At 36.6% G+C, this 23,768-nt stretch overlaps 2 protein-coding genes across 3 annotated transcripts in view; one reads left to right on the forward strand and one right to left on the reverse strand.

Annotated features, from left to right (window-relative positions):
• The window catches only part of Dbx (homeobox protein Dbx), a 34,146-nt gene extending 15,261 nt beyond the window's left edge, over positions 1-18,885 (forward strand). The window contains exons 4-5 of the mRNA XM_083105333.1: positions 811-1,091; positions 17,685-18,885. Of these exons, the coding sequence (XP_082961459.1) occupies positions 811-1,091; positions 17,685-17,927 (524 nt within the window). The 3' untranslated portion in view covers positions 17,928-18,885. The remainder of the gene's footprint in view (positions 1-810; positions 1,092-17,684) is intronic.
• A 66-nt stretch (positions 18,886-18,951) lies between these two features.
• Eif3g1 (eukaryotic translation initiation factor 3 subunit g1) lies at positions 18,952-23,358 on the reverse strand. Of its 2 annotated transcripts, XM_083105345.1 has the most exons (4): positions 23,200-23,358; positions 22,631-22,702; positions 21,745-22,197; positions 18,952-21,617 (listed from the first exon to the last, which is right to left on the reverse strand). In XM_083105345.1, the coding sequence occupies exons 2-4, from the start codon at positions 22,647-22,649 to the stop codon at positions 21,205-21,207; spliced, it is 885 nt and encodes a 294-aa protein (XP_082961471.1). In that variant the 5' UTR covers positions 22,650-22,702; positions 23,200-23,358; the 3' UTR covers positions 18,952-21,204. The 2 variants fall into 2 exon arrangements, with proteins under 2 accessions (XP_082961471.1, XP_082961472.1); XM_083105346.1 differs by lacking the exon at positions 22,631-22,702 and having other exon boundaries at positions 23,200-23,357.
• Between the last annotated feature and the right edge of the window lie 410 nt (positions 23,359-23,768).

Consider the following 23,768-nt stretch of genomic DNA (forward strand, 5'->3'; position numbering starts at 1 on the left):
TTTATTGCCTCGTGTATTTAGGGGATGCAGAGTATCATCTCTCAATCTGTTCTAATATTTTTTTAATCGGATATTTTTCCAACTTGACAGATGTATAAAATACTTGACAGATGACACTTTGAAATTTGCGTATTCGTAATTGTTTCGTATTTTGCGTCCTGTCAATAAACAAGCGCGATGGAGACATCACGTACGGATCCCCGACGAACGTTTAAAACCGAAACTTGGGCATCTGGCGCCATAGAGCGAACGCGCGCGTATAAACGCCGTGTTCGCGCGGCCACGTGCGCGGGCCGCGCGCATACGCCGGGTTTATCGAATATCTTGTTATAGGTAGGCTCGTATGGGACATGGAGTGCATATGAAGTGCAGTGAAAGCACTACCATATTATGTACATGCTCCGCCACAAGGCAAAATGCACGCATGCAACAAGTGCGTGCAAATATCATCGGTGCAGATAATACCGTCATGCTCAGCTTGGCAATATCGCGCAGACACGATCTGGAGATTCAATTGCCCGTCCGTTATTAGATGACTTTGATACTACCGCTATCAAGCGATTCGCGCGTGAATAAACAATGGCGTTTGAGCGATTTCTTTTTCCGCCCGCGTTTCCCTCTTATTTATTTTCTTACTCCTTACGATGATTTTATTCTAGATATATTTTCATTCTTTTTTATTGAAATTTATATATATGTATAAATTATAGAAATTATTTATTATGAAAACTTTTTTCGATATATATTGCATAGATAAATTTTTTACACATGTATATTATTAACGCATTATTGTGTGCTTTCTGTTGACAGTTGCCAGCTCTGGAACCGGAAGTCATCATCCTGGCACACCCGGCGGTGGTGCCGTGTTTCCAGGCGCTATCCAGGGTAGTATCGGTGATTTTTCCGGCACCGGTTTGGTTTTTCCATGGGCGACGAACGCGCGCGGGAAACCACGCCGAGGAATGATGAGGAGGGCCGTTTTCTCGGATCTTCAGCGTCGCGGACTCGAGAAAAGGTTCCAGATACAAAAGTACATCAGTAAGCCGGATCGCAAGAAGCTTGCCGAGAAACTGGGCCTCAAAGACTCGCAAGTAAGTGAATTGATTTATTGCGTTGAACAAAAAATGAAGAAATTTTTTTACACTTAGAGGGGAAGATGGAATATTCGTCGAATATTCAAAAAATAATTCGTGTGTTTAAGTATTCGGCTAATAATTGGAATATATTATTCCACTACGTGATTTTCTCGATTTGAACAGCAATAATTTAAAATAGATTTTATAGATTATTACTAATTATGTACATGTCATTATTATTGTCGCAATTTCGACTTGTAAGCAGTGAGATATAGCTTAGCTTCTTCTCTTTCGTTAACGCAGTTTTCCGAGCGAGGAAATCAATTGCATATCAATTATAGTGCGCATCGAAGCGCATAATTCGATTCCTTGTGATCCAGAATCCTCGCTCTCGATAATCGCATCAGGCATGTCATATGCAGGCAGATTTGCATACGCGATGATAGGCGGATGTGCTCGCGTTGTATTACAATCGAGAGGCTGTACCGTGAGCATTAGAGACGGCGCATGGTGTTTAATCTCGTGCTTAATGATCTCCTAGGCGCAATAGTAGTTCAAGTTAATATGCGGTGCTAATTTAAGCCGTAATTATAAACTGCGAAATTTTTCCTAACACATCTCTAACAAAAGAAAAAAAAAGCAAACGATTTTGCTATGGACAAAAATTGTCATATTTTTATAAATCGTTTTTTGTGTGTTTGAATTTTTATTCTAAATTTGATTATATAAATTTTGAATTATTTGTAAAAATTTCGGTCAAATAGTATATCAGATTGAAATAATTTATTCTTTTGATAATCTTAATCAAAAGTTGCATCTGTCATAATTACGTCATAATTTTCATGAATTTTTTTGCGAAATTTTTCCTAACTCTTATCTCTAACGAAAAAAAAAGACAAACGATTTTGCTGTCGACAAAAATTGCCATATTTTTATAAATCTTTTTTTTGTGTGTTTGAATTTTTATTCTAAATTTGATTATATAAATTTTGAATTATTTGTAAAAATTTCGGTCAAAGAGTATTCCAGATCGAGATAATTTATTCTCTTGATAATCTTAATTAAAAGTTGCATCTGTCATAATTACGTCATAATTTTCATGAATCTCTTTCTTATTAAAATCTTGATAACGAGTTCTAAATTCCATTATATAGATTCCGAGAAATTGGGTCGACAAGAAAGAGTCTATTAGAGGCAGTAAATAAGTGATTTTCAAAATGACTTCCGCGCGAGAGATAATCGCTTCTCTCTGGTTTTCTCGATAACGGGCCACCGTAATCGAGCAGTTAGGGCGCGTGCAAGATCGAGAAGGTACACGGGAGAATATATATTGTGCTTAATGACCTTATTAGGGCACTAATTGTCACTTTAACGAAGTACGAATCCCTCGTGCTCGACGACGAGCGAATTTAGTTTCCACTATGGAGACTCCATCTCTATCTCTCGCGGCTCTATTTGACAGATTGATAGAGACTAATGCTCGGTTTTGTCGAATACGAAACCGTCTGCCGCGCGAGTACGAGCGAACGAAGGTACATGTGTGTTTAATGTGCCGAGTTCATATAATTGCGCGATGAAGTGCATATATTGATTTCAAGAACGATCGAGCAATCACAGCTGATTAAATTGCAGTATAACGACAATAACACGCGCTTTGAATGTAATTAGCTTCATGTGTAATTATTTCAGTCAAATATAACGCTCCTTGAATTGTTGGATTTAAAATGTTTCATTTACTTACAAGATTTTCAAATGTTAAATGTGCGATCGGAGTTATTCATGTTGTAGAGAATATTATGCCGAAACATTAAATGTGCATTACACATACCTGTTGCTGCTAGAAAATGATGATTATAATTATAATAGATAGAAAAACAAGTCTCTATTAAAATATTCTATTAGCTTTATGTATTAACTTTATTTACAAAAGAATGTCGGCATCTTCTGCTTTCCAAAAACTTCATATACCTTCCGAGAGTTTGTTCCGGAACATTAATGAACGCTTCGTTCGCTCATTAGTTTATTCAAATATGGATTCCGATTAGCGAACAACTCGAAAATAGAATAAAAGGTTCGATTGACGATTATCGTACATCGCGGACATTCGAAAACGGCTGGACTACGCTCATGAAATCAAATGAAACTAACTCGCAGTACCATTTCCGCGGATATCGTTTAGTTTCATTACCGAGCCGGCAACGGCATCGGGATGCCCAGCTCTCATGTGCACGCGTACAGCAACGTATATACCTGTGTGTGCAATTAATGAACTGGCATCGCCCGATTAAATCCGAGCCTGGGTATTATGTGCCTAAATCTCTCGCTCTTTCTCTCTCACACATACCCATACACAGACAAAGTCTCGTTTGCTCTGTCTCCCGTGTATATCAATGTGATACGTCGATACTGTTCGCAATATGAGCATATGTAAAATGCAAATCGGTACTTAAGAATGTGTAAACGTAATTCTATTCGAAATAATTATGCCTTTTTGTAACACGTGTTGCAAGGTGATAGAAAAATAAAGAGATCGTTGATTAATCTTTAGACTGATATTAAAAATAATTAAAATTTAAGACTCACAAGATAAATAATTAAATAATTTGTAAGATCAATTTTACTCTGTCTAAAATGGATTTTACAAATTATACACTTCTTATATTGAATCTTTTAATTAAGTAAAAGAATTGAATAAAGACAATATTTGGTTGGAGAAATGATGAAGGGAGAGGAAAGAACGAAAAAATTATCTTATAAAATGTAATAAATATTATAAAAGATTAAAGATAGAAAGATTATATTTTTTATTGTATAAATTTGAAGGACGTTAACTTTGATTGAACAAAGTTAATAAAATCCGAATCTCGCGAACAAGTTCGTGGTTCGCGTTTAATCGTTAAAAATTAGAAATAATTATTGCTCTGTGCAATCGAGATGTTACCGGCGAATGCGAGGGCAAACAAGAAGCGGTGTCTGGTTGAATGAATGGTGGTCGCGGTGAATAATACGGGGGAGCAAGAAAGACAACGTGTGCGCGACGCGCGGGAAAGGGAGAAAGGCGGTGTGGAGGACCGGTATGTAGGGATATATCCTCATGTATAATTCACACCTCGAGCGCCATGCCTTCACCGCCATTGGTCGAGGCTCACTCTGGTCGCTGGTTTTACGAGAAAATCTAAGGATCAGGCGCGCGTACGTGCACACGGAGACCGTCCTCGCCGAGAGGAGAGTGAATTGACGTTTCTTGCGATTTCGCAATCCGCATACAAAAGGTGATTTTGCGCCCTTCTTCCGTCGCGACCACCGTCGTCGTTGAACGATCGCGAACAACGTGATAAGAATTGCGGCGAATAAAGCCCGCCCCGAGGGAAACTCGGCGTCTCGTAAATACATATGGCGAATGTAGCTCCGAATTTTTGAATTCATTATTAGACGCGTAAACATCCTTGATCGCTGAAATTTCAAGCGTCCTGCATCGCAAAGGATCGAGATATTTTTTTGACAGCTTTGATTCACTGGTCAGTAATATTTTCTCTTCTAGTTCTTCTCCTTCTTTCTTTGCAAATTTTTTTTTCAATATAATTAAATTATAAAATATAATTATATAATTAAATACAATTAAATTTATTTCTCCGAGAGATTTGATTTTGAAATATGAAGTAGAAAGTAAGACAAAAAGAGATACGTTCGTCCGACAGATGCTTCGGCAGAATGTATCGAAACGAAACGGCAATTTTGATTGCTCGATTCCAATGAAATGATACTTGGGCGCTGCGATGCGATTCAGCTTCATAAGTACATATCGAACTTGATCCCGTCGTTAAAAGCAATTGAACTCCGACTGAACGCACCCGCAATATCTCTAACATTACTTTTTATCGCGCGAGAGAGAAACTTTTCTCAACTTTATTAGAGGGTGTTCCGGGGCCCCCGGAGAGTTGGTGCGATTTGAGGATTGCGATTCTGCGCACTCGTTGGCCGGCTATCTAATATCACGGTTCGCCACACAAACACCTATAAAAGCGATTATTGTCCAATGATAGTTCTTTCTCTCTACCTCTCTGTCCTCTCTGTGTTCTCTATTTCTCTCTCTCTCTCTCTCCCCTTCTCTCCTTCTCGATGTCTCTTAATAGCGGCGAAGTGTTGGTAGCAGATGCCGAATTTCACGTCTCCCTTAATGTACCGTGCGCGAGCGCGATAATATCGCTATTGGAACTTCCGCCGGTATTGCAATCTAAGTTATCGAGCTATCGACATGTCGGATGCGTGTCGAAGTAGCATTGTTATCGCCATATCTTTGCCCATTATCGCATTATTACGTGTGTATATATCTTGATTTATTTTAAAAATACTTTATTGAGATTAATTAGAATTTTTTGAAATATTTAACGACGTATTTTCTTAATCAACTCGATCGCTCAGTCAATTTTTTTTTTCAAAATACAGTTTTTGTTAGCAAAAAATTTTATTTCCATAATATCCTTAAAGAAACATGTGCAATTTGATGATTGCCTCGAATTATCGTACTTTGAATCGTGCCGGACCCATGAATCTTTTCTCGAATTTAATTAAGGACTTGCGGTGCCACGGGTGGATGATAATAATAAAGCTTTTCCAAGGGTAATCTGTACTTTGAGAGGCAGTAGGATAGAAAGAGAGACAGAGAGGAAGAGAGAGAAAATGGTAGAGAGGACGATGGATGAGAGAAGGCGAGGTGCCGTTTCACACAGGTTCGAGGCTTCACTACAGTTTATGACGAGGGTGGGTTTAAGAGGAACGTCGAGGGTTAAAGGGGGATAACTAAAGTAATTAGTGATGGTGAGCGAGAGCCAACCCCTTTCTTGGCTACTACACCCTTATGCCTCTCAGCGCCTTTAACGAGATGAAGATGTTGATTTATCGCGAAAGCCCGGCTCTCAAAAGCCACAAAGGCGATCATCGAGATTTCTGTGTATATGCGCCTATTAGAAATAATATTATATGAATAATATTAATTATATCGTTTTAATTATATCATATTAATAATATTAATTGTATCATTTTTTAAGATACGATCTTTGTCGAGAGGTAAAAATGAGATATATAAATAAATAAATATATAAATGTATATATTTATTTATTTATTTATCTCATTTTTACGTCATAACAAAGATCGTATCTTAAAAAATAAAAGATTCAAGATAAAGGGAATATAATCCCTTTTAAATTTTAATTATTATAAAATAGACGAAAGCAACTATATATAAAAGAGTACGATATTTCACAGTGAAAATGTTGACAGTTGATGACAGGCTTATACCGTGCTTTAAAATACATTTTAAGAGATTAAGAAATATACACGTCGGGGGATTAAGAGACGTAGCTTTTCAAGCTTCCCTGCCTTGGGGAACATTGAGATGACAGCGCAACGTCTTGTCAGAATCGCTTCCGCGTCGCCCGTAGGTAGAACTCATCAACGCCGTCGACCTTAAATTATCTGGTATTATGAGGAGGCCGGCCACTTTTATGCCCGGAACGTCTCCGTTATGTCGGACCCACCGGCGGAAACGACGGAAAAATTAAAGAGAGCCCCCGGGGCTTGTTATCTTTTTAATAATCAGAACCGACGCGGGCACGCGGTTTCCCTTCTTCTTACAAGTTGCCGGAGCTGTCAGAATCACGCCGCGAGCTTAATTCGCGATATAAAAGCACGGATCCTACTTGCGCCCGGCCGATTTCACGGAACTTACTCAACGTCGTCCGAATCGGGGTCTTGGGTTAGGTATTCGAGTAGAGCGAAAAATTGCCGAGTGCATTGCAAACTTTAACATTATTTTATTTCTCCCGATTGATATGGTGATGAGAAATAATGAATTAATAAGTTATAATAATTAATTTTATTATAGTTATAGTAATTAATAAGAATTAAGAGATAAGGAATTAATATTAATTAGTTATAGTAATTAATTTTATTATAGTTATAATAATTAATAAGAATTAAGAAATAAGGAATTAATGTATGTTTCTATATAAACACAGATATATTTAAAAAAGCGATACGTCATAGATTAAATTATATCTATATCTTATTAAAAGTCGTCGTAAATTTCGCGAATTAGATTCTTTTCGTACAATAATGTCATTTGCGTTGGAATATCGCCAGGCACTAAATTAAATCGTGATGAGAGATCCTTATCCAATCCTCTACATTTCATTTTACTGTCGTAAGGCGAATGTTCCGCCCAGATCCCTTACAGATTTCGCGAATTATATTAAAGAATAGGGGAAAAAATGACTCCACCCTTATTTTGCTGGCAGCCTATTTAATCCTCGCGAAAGAAAAAGAACGCGGAATTCTGCGTATTGTGTGAAGAGATTTCTTTCCTTTTATATTCTAGATAGAGATAAATCGCAGCCAACTCAATCAATTTAGTATATATTTAGGATGAAAAAAATTAATGTATTTGTCATATAAATAGGAGGCTATCTAAACACATTAAACACTCATCGATATTTACGTAAAAGATACTTTCTGGAATACAAATTATGACTTAAAACGGGAAACGAATCGGACGATTGTCGTGAAGGTGAATGAACTTGAACAGCGTTTAATTATTATCGCGACGGGGGCGAAGGTAAACGCTCTTCAATTCAATTTCTACGTCGGGCAGATCGCCCTTTCCCACGGTACTGACGTTGACACGTTAGATAGATCGGCCATTAGGTTTGGCGTTTCAAGTGGAGGATATCGAGTTTCCCGGATTCCGTCGGTCAAATCAATTTGTAGCCATTAGGGCCGCCGTTGATTCGAGTTTGCCCTGAGCAAGCTTTTACGAGAGCAATCCACCGTCGCCGCCGCTCGCCGTCGGCGAAGGACGAGAGCCAGTCCGAGCTTGTATTTGCACAATCGTCAAAGCTCAAGACGGAGATATGTACGTTTGATACGCCTGTCGCAAATCTCATCCCTTCAACTTTGTTCGACCCCCTCGCCCCGTTTCTCTATTCGTATCCTCTTACAAGACATACATTGCTTACGCGATAATGTGAGCTTGTAGATCGACGATCGTCTTCGTAGGGCTCGGCCGTTTAATCCTCCTTTGATATAATTTTTCATACGAGGACATCGATGTATCTTCGCCAAAGATTTCATATTACTTAAAACACTATATAAGATAAGACTTGTTATTGTTTTCTCTGAAATTTTTATACTAATAAAATTTTTTATATTAATTTGATCTCTTCATAGTTTTAATTTTCATGTCATAAATTTTGTATAATTTTATATAATAATTTTACTTTTATATATTATATTAAATTTAACGATATTTAAAATTGAACTTGTGAGATACTAAAACTTGGAGATGAACGTCAAATATTTCAAGCTGCAAAATTTACAATACAAGTAAAATTAATTCAAAGTTACTTACATCATGAAATAAAAGAGCCAGATCCTTTTTCCAAAAGATTATCCTTAAGTTTTGAGATATTAGTTTTCATGGCAGTTTGAGAAACACAGCATCTCAGGCAATAACAGGATCCTTTTTCCGAGTCATTTTCGAATATCCATAAGCTCGATATATTTTTATTCTTTTACACGATGACAGGAAGAACGAGAGTTTCTCGCTCATCGTTATCTGCATGCTGGATAATATTTTTTTTCTCCTTTTTTTCGAGTCATTTTTATGTCAGTCCGCCAGAAGTTCATTCATCTTGATCGCGGGGGTGGATCAAAATCTGGCGAAGGACGACGGCCGTAACGTTACCCTAAACGCTTCGGCTACAATCTGCCGCGGATATTAAAAACAAAGGCCTGCCTCTCGCAGGGCATAACATGAATATAACGCCGCGCAATATCTTACGGCTTTAAGCTCTTCGGCTTAGCCCGTGGACCTTCATGCATTATGGATTTTACTTTGAGAAAGCGCCGGTGCCCCTCCCGCGCGTCGGAAGCGAGCGCGAGAGCTAAGAAACTATGAATATACAATACCGCGGTATGCATATAGATCTCGCCTTTGTGAATCAACTTTAATCACTCATGGCGGGAGTGCGCCGCGGAATCGAAAGCCGAGAATCAAACGGTATCGATGATTCCGTTGGGGGAAATCGCTTTGCCGTCACCGCGTTTTCGCTTGCAAAAATCTAGAGGCAAATCCAACCTTAATATTTAAATTATAAACATTTAATAAAATCGGTTTTAATACACAAGCCGTCCTCTGGGATCTCGTCTCGAGATGCAAAATGTCCTCCGGGCGATCCTTGGTAGCGAGCTTAATCATCATTTATCGCAATTTCTCATCTCCAACATTAAATATCTTTTGAATTAACGATCAAATTAAAATTCTATCGAAATGAAACTCGACTTGAGATTAGACGAAGAGCACAGTTTTCTTGATTAATTGCACTTCCAAAGTTTAATACGCGAGAAAGTATTCTCTTTATTCGTTCTCATGTTACGAAATAAGTTTTGTATTGTTATCTTTCCCTAAAGAAATCTGATTATTCTAGTATTAATAAAAAATAAATTTAAAATTTTTTAAAAATATATTCTTCGTTATATTTAGAGATAATTTTGCAATGATAGTCGGTCGGTCCTGCCTCATCCCCAATGTGCTCACACATCTCGCTCTCGTGACATCTCTTCCGGAAATATCACTTCCGATTCGCGCCGGATCGTAGCCATTCTCGCACAACATTGTATGACTTGCATGCAGATGGAAGATATTGCAAATTTGCAAATTGTATATCCCGATTGTAAATCTTTCCTGTTCCTTTTCACTTTTATCGTGCACTAACATCGATTTTGAGACACGGTTGCTTCTCTCGTTTTTTAGTGATGATGCGCGAAAATTGGTGTCACGCATCGTCTTATATCATGGGCTTTATGTAAAAAAAAACTAGTCGCAATAATTTTCGTCGCAGAATTTACGGAGAAAAATCTTGCAAATTACAAATAAATCATCTTTAAAAATATTACATTAAGAATAATTTCAGTTCATTTATTATTTAATATATTTTAACTCTTGTTAGAAATGTGATTAATTAAGTTCTGCGACCTTAAAGATACTTATAACTTGACGATCTAATATTCCATCGAACCGAAAAGAGTTTTCATATGTGACGTCTCGACGAGAACACATGACTTTTTTCACTCTATATCAGCAATTGCCAGCTCATCTCCGGTTGAATCGCGACGTGGCAGCTTGCGCTGCTCTTTTTATTTTTACGATCGCACCACCTTGACTGATATCCGCACTCTTTCATGGAGACACTTGAAAAGCTTTCCTTCGTGTACACCAAATTATTTGCTTTTTATTAGCAGTAATTAATTTTTTAATATAATATAGAGAAGTGACTTAAATTATCATTAGTACAGCTTTTCTAGTAAAAACTGTTCATATAGTCGATTGTAATCATGCAATATGTTGAATCATGTGATATTTTTCTTATTTTTGCAAAATGTATTTTGCTTCGAGTAAAATTTCAGAATATTAAAATTTGTAGTTTTCTCACATCACTAATAATTTTATAATAATCTTAAGTTGAGCATTGAAAGATATTTTATTTTCATTTTACCCTCTTTTTCTCATGTCTTAATTACTTGTAATTCAATCTTACAATCTCGCAAACTCGGTAAAGATATTTATAGCATACAAATTTAACTTTTTGCATAAATTACAGATCTTATACTTATTTAAAATTGAAAAACCAACGTACTTGTATTCCCTAAGCAATATGGAAGATAGACTTTCTTCGATGGATTTACTTTAAATAAGATAATCTGTAGGGCTCTTTAGTTGAATAATCAAATAGTCGGTAAGTTGACAAAAGAACAGTAGTATGGACGATTTTTCATACCGCCGCGCATCAAAGAATTAAATGAGAACCGCCGGTGTTCGCAATTACGCCTTTATTCGCTCCGAGAAAAACAATCGATTAAATCGTCACCAGGGCGGTCGGTGCGGCGCCGATAAATCCGCAAAGGCCCTTTTTCCCCTCTATTATCGCGCGACTTCCTTTCCATACATCAGACAGCCGTCTGCCTTTCGCCCGCAGGATCGCGCCGCGCCGGCAGCTTTGTGCCGTACTTTTTACGTTTGATCCACCCCCGCGATCCACACTCCACCCCCAGTCTCGTTGACCTCACCCCCGTTACCCCTGTACGGACGGTAACCCCTACTCGGTCCTCTCTCTTTCTTTCTTTCTTTCTTTGTCATCCCTTTGGCTCTCCCTCCCATTCAGCGTTTTCGATCCTCGGGAGCTCTCTTTTCTCTTACCTCACCCTTTCCACATGGAGAGACGTCGCGAGTGTAAAAAATTTAGAGAGAGAGAGAGAAATTTTATATTTTAGGGAAAAATATCTCCAAAGACGAGAAACGATTGGCAAATGAATGAGAATTAAAATGATAGACGCATGGCGATCCGTGCGAGTTCTTTTTAATGAGTTCTTTTTAATGAGCAATCAGTAGTCTAGGTTTTATATCTAATACTAGGCGCACTTTTTTTATTCAATTATTTTTAATGGAGAATTATAAATGTATGGATATAGTCCGTATTGGAAATTGTTTCTTTGGATATGCAATAATAGAAAATTAATCTTGTTGCATAAGATTAAATCGACGTACGAGGATTGTGAAAGAAAAAAATCTTTTAGTGACTCCTCGTACGAAATATAATCCCTCTTCTGGAACTGGACTCTCCAAAAGCCTCTCCTCATACCTCTTTCCCCTTTCCGCGTTATTCCGGGAATCGACGAGCGTGCGAGAGGGTGCCCCGAAAAGAGATGCGGGGGCGGGTAAGAGAAAGAGAGGGTGAGAGGGTGAGGATCTGTGACCAGGCCGATAAGGGGTGGGGCAGCAGGGAGAGCGGCAAGAGTGAGTGAGCTGAGGGGTAGTTCTGAGGCCGACGTCATAATCGATCGTCTTTTATTAAACTGCACCAGCTGGCGCCACCACCGCACTAGGCACAGCGTGGATGGCACAGGGGGTTGAGTGAAAGAGCGCCGGGGGTGGGACGACCGAAGGGGACGCGGATAAAGCACGAGGGGGTGTATGAGGGTAGGCGGAAGTAAGGGCGGGCGCGTGGGTGCGAGGAATGGGGCAGGGAGTTAAACGGAGGAGGATTTCCAGCTCGGGGTTCCTCTAGGAGAAAGGGTGAAAGACAGAGAGAGAGAAAGAGAGCAAGAGAGAGAGAGAGAGAGAGAGAGGTCGCAGCCAATCGTTTAACGATTACCCACTCGTGCACTCTATATAACGCCTTTCGGATGTCGTCGTTATGCTCGATCCTAGCGACTATAGCGATATTTGAACGATCCTAGGGTGGACCGATTGCTTGTAATTTAGGGGGCTGATTGGAGAGCGATTAGTCGCTTTGATTTTATCTAATTTTCCAAGATTTAACACCAATTAAAATCTTTGTGTTGTCAGAATGTGTGAAATAATTAAATATGAAATATGGATAATTAATTATCGAGTAATCAAAGATCGTTTCTTCATTATTCTAATGTATTATTCAACTTTTATTTTGTTTGAAAATAGAGATAATGAAGATGGGAAAAAAGATATTTTTCAATATTAAATAAAAATTTTATCTTTTATGATGATTACTTAAATAAATAATGTTCAATTCTAACGATGCAATAATATAGCTACTAGATTTATTATTAAGTATTTCAATATCAATTTCAATACCTTTACTTTGATTAAATTTGTATGATAATTTGGAAAAAAGGTCTTTTATCTCATTTATTTTATTATTTCTACCTATATTCTTTTACACTGTATAATTCAAGAATATTTATTGATGTTGAATTCTTAACGCGTTTTGTATCATGGATTATTACAGATTATAGTTATATCGCACTTCTCTCTTATAATCGAGGGAGAAGATATTAAAATTGACACGCTGCTCGCTCGCAGCTGAATTTTCTGAGGAAGCATGCTTGAAATTCGAGTTGAGAGGGTCTTTTTGAGAATCATCACGTATATAAGCATCGACGAATTTGACAGCTATACGTGGATGAATTCGAAAAAAACAAAGTCTCTAGATCCAGTCTGTACGATATCCTTCTTCGTACAATAGAGTAAAAATTTTGCGAAATAATAATTACATAATTTACGATTTATTACAATTTTTGAGCGTTCTTTTGAATGTTTTGAATAACTTTGAGGATTCGGAAGAACCACTCAAGTCACCGATTTCATCGTTCGGATTCTCCAAACGTGCGGCATAAACTGGCAACTCGCATACATAACGTGGGGAAACCGCGGGGCTTTACTTTCGATCTTCTCTCGTACCCTCGGCCCTCTCGCTCTCTCTCTTTCTCTCTCTCTCTCTCTCTTTCTCTCTCTCTCCTTCCCCTCTGTTTCTCTCTTTCTCTCTCCTTCTTTTCGTTTTGCGTTTACCGAGAGACGGCGGTGATTGATTGTCCCGTCAGCGGCAGGCAGACCGGGAACTAACAAAAGTAACAAAGCACCTCCGTCCTGAGAGAACGCTGCCGCCGCCGCGCGCTTTTCGGCGAAGTTGAATTGCTCGCCGTTTTACCGATTTCGTCGCCCTGTCCGTTCATCCCCGCGTGCTTAATCTCGTTCTTCATTCTGAGATTGCGAGATGGTAGGGAAAACTCGCGAGATCTCGGCATCTTGCGTCAAAAACTTGCGCTCTTTTTTCCCTATCGAATTCAGAAACATTTTGGATGACGCCATTAAAATTTCTGCATCAAACAATCTGCATTTTTTTCTTTCATCTTTGTTAAACTCTTTTATTTTTATTTCTTTATATTATTATACATGTTTTATTAACACTCTAATGTATGCTTCAAATAATGCAATGACGCAAAAATTTCGTACCGTCGAGTATAGAATTACTTTATTTTGATGGGGATGATTTTTTACTCCATAGTAATTCTAGAATAAATTACATAGTATTTGAGAAAAATATTTGCACGCTACAATCTCGAGAAATTCATTGTTTACTCATTAGCCTCTTAAACGTTGGGCCGCAAAAAAATTGACTTTCTACCGAGGCGTAAAGTTACCCATGCAAGAAAACAAAGTATTGTTTAAGGGTAATTTACCGTACGATCGTAGAGGAAAGATGGAAAGTTTCAAACCATATTTGAGTCGAGCGAATGCATTAATTATCGCTTTCAGACACAAGGGAGTTAGATATCCTAAAACTGCACGCGTCACTTACGTGGCAACGCACACACACGCACGCACGATATCGCTCAGGTCGGGGGTGGTACGTAGTAAACGGTCAACAATGGTGCACAGAGTCTCTCGTCTGGGTAACACCCTAGAGCTAAAGAGTGTATTAGCGCGCGTCAGATCGTTAGGGTCTACATGATGTCAAGCGCATACATCCCCAGCGTATGAAAATTTGCGGAGCGAGTATAGGTGAATTAATTCATCGCGCAGACGAATACAACTTTCTCACCTTTTAGAGACTCTCTCGCGTGTTATAGCGCTCGACGCATAATTACCCGCCGTTTTACAGCCGGTTGCCAACTTGTTTATTTAACCTATGGCGTTGGTTTAATGATGCAACGGAAATAAGGAAGACTGTCGCAAATTTTGCGAATCGCTATTAACTTTCAATGATACATGTTTTGTTAAATTTGAAGATTGACTTTTCTTACGATATTTTGAAAAAAGCGAGTTTTTTTATTAAAATAGATATATGAAAAACGATGAGAGTTGTAATTTTATTGTTAATAAAATTTTTATTGCAGAGTTTAAAAATTCGTGCAAATTAAATTTTATAGGTGTGTGAATAGATGATGATATTTTAAATATTTTTAGTTCGACTAAAATAAACTTTATTTGTTAACATTAATTTAATTGTAGAATCTCACATATTTATCAGAATATTTAATATTAAAGACTAAAAATTTGTAACGTTGAAACAATAATTAGAGAGTCATCCATAGGTACATATTTTTCATATATTCTCAAATACCTATTGAAAATTTTATCTTATCGCTAGCAAAATTTAATATTTGTTACGAAATTTCATTGGTATTCGGATTTCTATCAGCAACTACAATCAAATTCACCGTAATTCGCAATGAATTGATTTCGGCACTACATGCGTGTGAACTGTGATTGACTTCTGGTTAAACGCGTATTCTGCAATATTACAAGCGTTAGGTATAAATGCTACAAATATTATTGACACGCAATTGGTCGAGCGGCGAGTCAGCGCGTTACACCGATAAAACGAATCATGTAATTGATAGAATTATTAGTGTCGCATTGTGAGGTCTATAATGATGCCGAGACGTATCGCGGATATGTTATGTTAATCGCTTTATTACTCGTTTTGTCACTTAATGAGAGGTCCTCGTAATAATTTGCAATGCATATAACAAACGGTAAATCGATAAGCAATATTAGATATCGCGATTCTCTATTGAAAACTTTATAATTTTAAAAACTATAATATCTTGATATCTTAAACTTTATACTGTCTAAATAATTTTTTTATTTTATTACTGTCTTAATAATAAAATAAAAATAAATAAAATAAATAATAATAAATATTTTTTCTTGAAATTTGCATTTTTCAGATTCGTGTTTTCAAAATAATTAAAATAAAAGAATCTTGGTATTAATACAATTTCAACAATAATTTTAACTCTTTATTGTCACTTTGAGATTCTGATATTTTTTCTCGACATATATGAATCCGAATAGAGAATATTATTACAGATACTACAATAATTATCCTCAACGCTTCTTTATTCAATATATCACGATAATATCGGACGCATTCGCGCGGCATACCTAATTAATAATTATTATTAATAAATGCGAGCAAAAAATGGGAGGCATTTAAAAGCAGCCGAATGAAGCGAAGCCGCTTTAATAACAGATCTTTGCGATTAATGATGCGATTATGCGGCCGTCCGCGCTTTTGAATATCATTCGCGTAAACAACCTCGTACTCTCGACGAGCGCTTATGGTCGTGACTCCTTTCTCAATACGCAGCGATACACCCGGCGATCTCGTTATAAAGCGGAAAAACACATTAACGCGTCAAAACCCGCGTTTAACTCGCGCGGTGTCAAGCGCACACACTCGCGTCTCCCAACCCCTCGAGTGACCGGCCAGGGGGGGAGGAGGACGGAGGGCCGGGCGCATCGAAAATATCCGCGTAAAACGTTTCATTGGGATATATTAAAAAATAATAAATTACATTAAATTTCAATCTCTCTCTAGGTCGAGAGCCGGTATTAATGATGGCGCGCGGTGTCAAACGCACGCACCGCGCCCGGCCGGCCGGGTACATGCGTGCGTGCATACGTGCATGCGTGCGTGCATGCGTGCGTACATCGAATAAGATATACGTTGTGAAAGTGTCGAAAATTTTATCCGCGTCATCCCTCGGCCCATCCATCGGCGCGCGAAACATATTGTGAAAAATATTGTATTTCGAGAACGTTATGTCGCTAAATTATGCGTGCATCGCTTAAAATGAACAATCGACAGATTTTTGATCCTATTTAATCGATTCGAAAGATCGTACGATGTTACCTTTATTATTCGAACAAATGAGGTAGCAGGTGTTTATAATCTTTTTCCAAAAGTCACAATTAATCTTTTACGCGTAATTAAAACGATGTGTTATTAAAATTACGCAGTAATTTTAAAATGCGTCACTCAGCTAATTTTGGTTTCCTATATATGTATGATGATTTTGTTTTAGGAGACGTGAGTGAATTATTTTTCAAATTATTATCTCATGATAAATTTCCACGGAAATGTTCACTCTTTTATACATTTATCATGCATTTAACGCGCAAAATGTTCGATTGCTCCCGACGAGTTTGTATTCAGGCTTTGGAGGCAAAAAGCAAGAAGCAAATAGCAAAAAAGGGCAAATAAAATGAATAGATTTCTTGAGAGCGACTTTCTTTAAACGAAGGCGGTTTTCGTTTCTGAGCGTTTATTCGGCGAGAACGTCTGCGAATTATCGAACATCACGTCCCACGGCATCAATCAGGGGCAGCGGGAAGTATTGTATTCGTGTAGGTGAGCGCGGATCCCCCAAAAGGTGGTGAGTCCGTGATGGTGTCAAGTGCACACCATCGTGGCGGCGGCGAATGAAAATTCGGAAAGCAGTTTAGGTAGATCAATCCGCGTCCGGGGTCAGTGATTCGCTCAAGGTAGAACGCGTATAATAAAGCGACTAATAGGACGACGAGGCGGATGGAAACGAGGGTGAGTGAGGGACTTTCAGGGATGTGCGTTTGACATTAGCCTGTTCAGTGGTTTCTTAACATGGGAAAGTAACAGGGTTTTCTTAATATCACATACGTCGTTTCATACAATTTCTCTTTGTAATTCAGATGTATGTATAAAAATCTTATATAAATAGATACCACAAGAATAATATTATTATTATAATTATAAATCAAAGATTTGACAAAATCTTTGTTAAATGATCGATGGCTAATAATGGTCCCTTGAACTTAAACTATCACAATCATATGTTGCATGTCGATAGAATGAGAGTATCAAAAATGAACATGAGAGAAATAATAAAAACGTGAAATATCTCTTTTATTCAAACAATGTAAACTGCGAGTTTCACTGCAAGAAATAATGGATTAACCATTATGTTTACAGGTGAAGATTTGGTTCCAAAATCGGCGCATGAAGTGGCGAAATAGCAAGGAACGAGAGCTTCTGGCAACCGGTGGTTCGCGCGAGCAGACGTTGCCAAACAAGAACAATCCCAATCCGGACCTAAGCGACGCTGACGGGGATCGGCCAAGGATGGACCTGAGCGACGTGAGTCCGCTCACGAGTCCTCAGAGGCCTGAAGAGCAAACCGAGAACGAAGAGGACGAGGAGATTAACGTCACGTGATAAAGCACATCGCTGGACCCAGCATTCCGAAGTAGCGATAACTCATAATTTGTGAATCGAGGAGAATACCGGCTGGACCAAAAGAAAAATTTTAAACAAAACGCAGATTCGGTAGGCATTTGAAAAAAAAATTAAAGAATCTATAATTCAGAATTTAAAATTTTCATTTTTACTACATGTATATTATCGCAATTTTTTAATATCGATTATGTAATATATGAGAGAATATACATTTCTTCCTGATCTCTTTTTAAGCCGTTCAGTATGCTTTACAGAGATTATTTTACATTGAGAAATGTAATTTTACATTGTGCAAAATTTAAGATAATTGTTAATTTTAATCATACATTTTCCAGCTGACCAATATTTTATTGGCAATTATATTTGTAGACAATTGGATTACAGGGTGTTTTAAATTCCTTGTATGAAAAGAATAACGCAAGTTACATTAATGTTTCGTCTCTTGTGATTCTTGTAATTTCCAGTGACGTATCTTCAATTATCTAATAGTCATCGGCATTTGTCCTTAATATCTGTTTTTCCGTCTTATATCACTTATGGTTTGCTCTACTTAACCGCATATGTGTTGGTCCTGAACAAAAGGATACGACGAATGATGTATTATATTGTAATTAGCGATGGATGTACTTTCAAGGAGTCTTCTATAAGCCATTGTATAAGGTTGTATTAGACATAACGTTACGATTCTCCGGAAATATGTACCTAACTCTCTATTCATAGACCGCGACCGTGCGGCTAAATCCAAATGTAATTACATTCATTGTGATTCAATATAATCTATGTAATATATTGAAATAAAACTGTCTATATGCTAAGTGATTTATACTTCTAAAATCACTTCTAATATAATTGAAATTCCAGATCTAATTCATCGTCTCTTTCTCTCTTTATCATCCAGATTTTAAAGATAATTCCTATCATTCTGGATTTTCTTGCAATTTTCAATAATTAAGATATAGAAGTTAGGAGAATAAATTTGTTATATAAGAATTTACAATCTATCTTTTAATTAAAATTTGCAATGCATATTTATTTATTTAAATCTTATATGTCAAATAAAAGATAAAAACTTTAGTTTGTGTATTCATGTCATACATTCAACACTAAATGATAATTTTTTTCATGTTGGTAAAGAATGTACATTTCTCAATTTGCAATATTATTAGTTAACTCCGTAGCAATTCCGTAGGAAAGATGATTTCAATCTTGAAGTTAAGAACTTTGCTGTTATCTTGTGCCTTATTTTGCTTTTCCTCCATCAATAATTTTCGTCCATTTTCTTTAAACATTTGCAATGGATTATCAAACTGACTATAATAATTCAAAATATCTCGGACATCTTCCACATTTGATATTAATATTGTTTTTAAGAATGCTGCTAAGTCCTACAATGTAGTATCATCATCATTGCCTGTCCATCGAGGAAGTTAAATACATCTTCTGACTGTAACTTTACAACTTTTGTCATTCCAATCAACAACGACTTTACTAAGGTCGCGATTAAGAGCTCCCTTTAACATGATATTCATCCACAAAACGTGTCGCATCTCTAACTAATCTGAATTATAGATTAAGAAAGAAATAGTTTGTTAGAGAGAATGATTAGAGACACAATAATATTAGGTACAATGTATGTGCACTTTATAATCAAATGTTCTCGAAGTCTAGGCGAAAATTCATACTGAGTGACGTCAAAGCAAGTATTGGATCAATAAAACTTTTACAAATTCGAATCGAGGAATTATTTTATCGTTCTTCCATGATGCATAAAATAGCACTGCACATTTCACGATAGTCTCTTATAATCCATCGTATACAAAGCTTGGATTTACCTTTCGATCATTCTCGCAGTATTAAAACTGCATATTTTTAATCTGGCTGAGGAAACGAATACATAAACGCATTTTCCAATCTTTAGTATATCAGAAGTCGCTCTCTTACTATACAGAGTCGTATATAAATTATTATGAGTGGCTGCCTAATTTAATTCTTCGTGTGGTGGAAATTTAATTGTAAATCTTAATGGCCTTTTCGAGGTAGTTGATACGAGAGCGCTTTGGCGCTTTGTTGACATGTTCCAGACCAAGCCAAGGCCTGTGTGGCGATATGCTCTGACTGGAAAATCTAGGAAGGAAATCGTCGACTTTGATACAGTAGTCTGGCGAGTCGATAATGAACTGTGGGTTGCCCTCATTATATATCCATTTGGATCTAATGCATCCAAAATGGGGAATACCGTCATTCCTTACTCAGCTGTATAAATCACAATTTCAAATAGCGGAGGTGCTACTGCTTCTAAAAATTAATCCATTACAGGCCGCTTTTTAAATCTCCACCCAGTTCGCTCACGATTCGCTTTCTTCATCTTCCGTTTATGATTCATTGTTTTTTTTTTAGCTGTTGCTTCTTGTTCACACTGCATTCAGCTTTATTTATCGACGATTGTATATTTGTTAGATTATTAGTGATTTTCGGACGATTTTCGGTATTGTAACGATATTTTTGTGCCACTTGAATAAGCGATATTCGATTAAATGGTAAGATGCAATGCGTTGCATCCCGCGTTTGCATTATATATTTTACAAAATTCGCAGACTTCGCGTCGCAAATGTCATACCTTAAAAATATCATGAGAGTTCTTGCACACAAAATCTAATCCTAATATATATATATATAGCAGAAGTTAATGTATTTAAAATCTTATGAATTGAATATATATTGTGTTGATGTAAATAGAAATTTATTTTTTTATACATTTTATATTAATTTAAATGTGATATATATAGTAGGCATACTGCTATTTACTTATTGGAAGAAATTCTCATGAAATAAAACTGCAATTATACGAAATTGTACATTCTTATATTAAAAATAGACAATAGTCGTCTAGATTTAATTCTAATTGTGAAAGCCAGGGGAACTAAAAAAAATATTTGTTATAAATATTTGATAACGTTAATATATATATAAAATTAAAAAGATTTAAAACCAAGATATATTATATACATTAATCTTATCAAATATTTATAATTATCTATAATTATCTATAATAATCTATAATAATCTATAATAAAAATTTGATAGTCTCCCTAACTTTTTTTTAATATTTAGTATTAAATGTAATGAATAGATGACTACTGTCTTTTTATTTCTGATATAAGAATGTAAAATTTCAAATACAATTTTATTTTATGAGGATTTATCCCAACAAGTAAATAGCAGTATGTCCGCCATATATTATACAATTCTAAGCGTCTTAATTATTTTGTGCTTGAGGTTTCGACCATTCGACGCTTAAGATAAGATGATCGTAACCGTAACCATCCAAGGTAAGGATCGCTCTCGCGGCATCGGCCCTATGCTTGAAATGTACGTATGCGAAGCCCTTGCAGAGATTAGACAACTTCTCCTTGGCAAGGAACTGTTTCACTACAGAACCGAAAGGCTTCACGAGCTCGTCCAAATCAGCATCTGTTGTGCTCTGCGACAAATTTGAAATACGGATGGCGGTCGTATCGTCGCGCCTCTGCATTTGCATCGAGTCACCGCGTTTGTTGCCGCCGTCGCGCATGCCGGGTGGTACGTATTTGCCACCTTGCGGTTTGAGCTCGGCCATTGCACCGGGAACCCCTGGATTAACGAGAGGTTTCTTGTCATCTGGTACTTTTCCTAGAATAGAAATTTTTAACGATCAGTATTTTACAGTGATAAATAATAATATTTAATTATATATATACTAAATTAAATTTAATTATAGTTAGTGTATGTTTGTCAACCAATTATTACAAATACTCACCACCAGCAAGAACGGTATCTTTGTATGGACATTTGGATGTCCAGTGATCGCCATTGCAGTTACGACACTTGACAACACCCTTATCGCCCATGCTCTTCAATTTATCTAGAGAATCTTCCTCTACCTTGTTCTCTTCCTCTTTGCTGGATATGAACTGCATAAAAACGTCTTCGCCGATGACAGTAGTGGCTGGATTAGGTCCTGGCCTGTCATCGACGGAATCGCCAAACTTTGCCCAATTTTTACGTGCTGCGATCGTTTTCGATACTATACGTCGCTCTATTTTATAAGTGCGCACGACTTTGACCTTCTTGTTGTCTTGATTGTATTTGTATTCGGTGAGGATTTTGAAACCATTCTCGTAGACTTCTGATGGCGCAGGCAATGCTCCTCCCTCTTCCTCGACTTCATCAGCCCAGCTGGACTTTACCTCAGATTGTGCAACTGGCATCTCTGTAAATTATACAATATTATAAATTTAAATATGTATATGATTCTTAAGTATAAAAGTAAATGTATGTGCAATATGTGTAAACATCTAATTTTAAAATATTAGACGATTACTTTTTTTTTATACAAATATTGAATATTTAATTGAATATTTTATTTAAATATTCAATTAAATCTCAATAAATTTTTTGGTCAAAGTGTCTTTTTCTGCTTATAGTAGAATCAAAATAAGTATTTAAATAAAAAATTCAGCTTTAAATTTTAATCTTTTATCTATTAATAAAAAATTGATATTTAAAGCTGATTAAAAATTATAATATTTAGAAATTAAAGTTTAATACTTAGAAACTAAAATTTAAATATTTAGAAATTAATTATTCTTAATGATGTTTTATATTGATATAAACACCTAAAATAAATACTTATTATACTTAACCCGCTAAAGTCTCAGTCATCTTATTTTTACAATAAATGAAACGCTATTAGAGCCAGAAAATGTACACAAATGCTGAAACAAATTAGATATAAAATTATACAGTACTGTAATACATAAAAAAATATCACTAATGTATTTTATCTAATATGTACTTTTTTACAAATGAGCTATATTATACTGCATTATGATTTAATGATAATTGACAACAATGCAATAATAATTTTTTCTTGAACTGATAAAAATATTTTTTTTTATTTCTTTCTCTTTGTCTATATGAACAGTTTAACTCAACTTGTGCCACATGGTATGGTGCATTAATTGAAAAATCCTAAAAATTGCAATTTATATTCGATTTTATCAATAATTTTTGTTTGAGTAAGTAAAAGATTGTGTAAATGAAAGAACTGAATAAACAAATAAATGGATAACTGGATAAACAAATAATATTACAAAAAAGTATAATACATTATTGTTAGCACGACTAACTACAGGTTAATTCGACGCGAGGAACGCAAAGATGAACAAAACGTCGCGTCGAAGGAAAAGAAATTCGCCATCGGACGTCTTACCGTGAAATTACGTTTGTAGCAAGCGATTGCAATACAAGTCACAATGAAATAAATGTCGATGATACTCGAACAGAATCAGATTTCGTATAGAATCATGCGTCCATGTGGAGTGATGCGGAAATCAAGATGGAAGAATCTTGGACCGATCTCGGCTTCGGTTTTCCTGACATTGCTGCCACAATAAAATAGCGAGATACTCATGTTCCTTTGAATCCGACGTCCAACCGGAGAATTTGTTCTTCCGGTGACAATCGTACCGTCAACTAGAAATCCCTAGAAAACAAGTTCTCCCATTGGATACCGAGTGTCATCATGTCCAACGCACGGTACTCGAGATCGGGTGGCACATGGTGGCACCCAATTGATCACGTCGCCAGAGAGAAGACTGAGGTCCGAATTCATAGTCGTTTCTCAAATCTTAAGACTAGAGAATTTCTTAAATCTATCCTAATGCGACCATTTCATTGGTTGAATAGGATAGCTCAACCAATGAAATGGTCGTATTAGGATAGATTTAAGAAATTCTCTAGTCTTAAGATTTGAGAAACGACTATGAATTCGGACCTAAA

Source organism: Camponotus vicinus, unplaced genomic scaffold (genome assembly GCF_025532165.1).
Source record: "Camponotus vicinus isolate PSW18456_S1 unplaced genomic scaffold, iyCamVici1.0 SCAF_7, whole genome shotgun sequence".
Lineage (NCBI taxonomy): Eukaryota > Metazoa > Arthropoda > Insecta > Hymenoptera > Formicidae > Camponotus > Camponotus vicinus.

What these genes read in the sequence shown, in the direction of transcription:
- Eif3g1 (XM_083105345.1), bottom strand. An exon ending in AGATACCGTTCTTGCTGGTG is followed by an intron (nt 21,618 to 21,744) that starts GTGAGTATTTGT and finishes TTTCTATTCTAG; the next exon opens with GAAAAGTACCAGATGACAAG.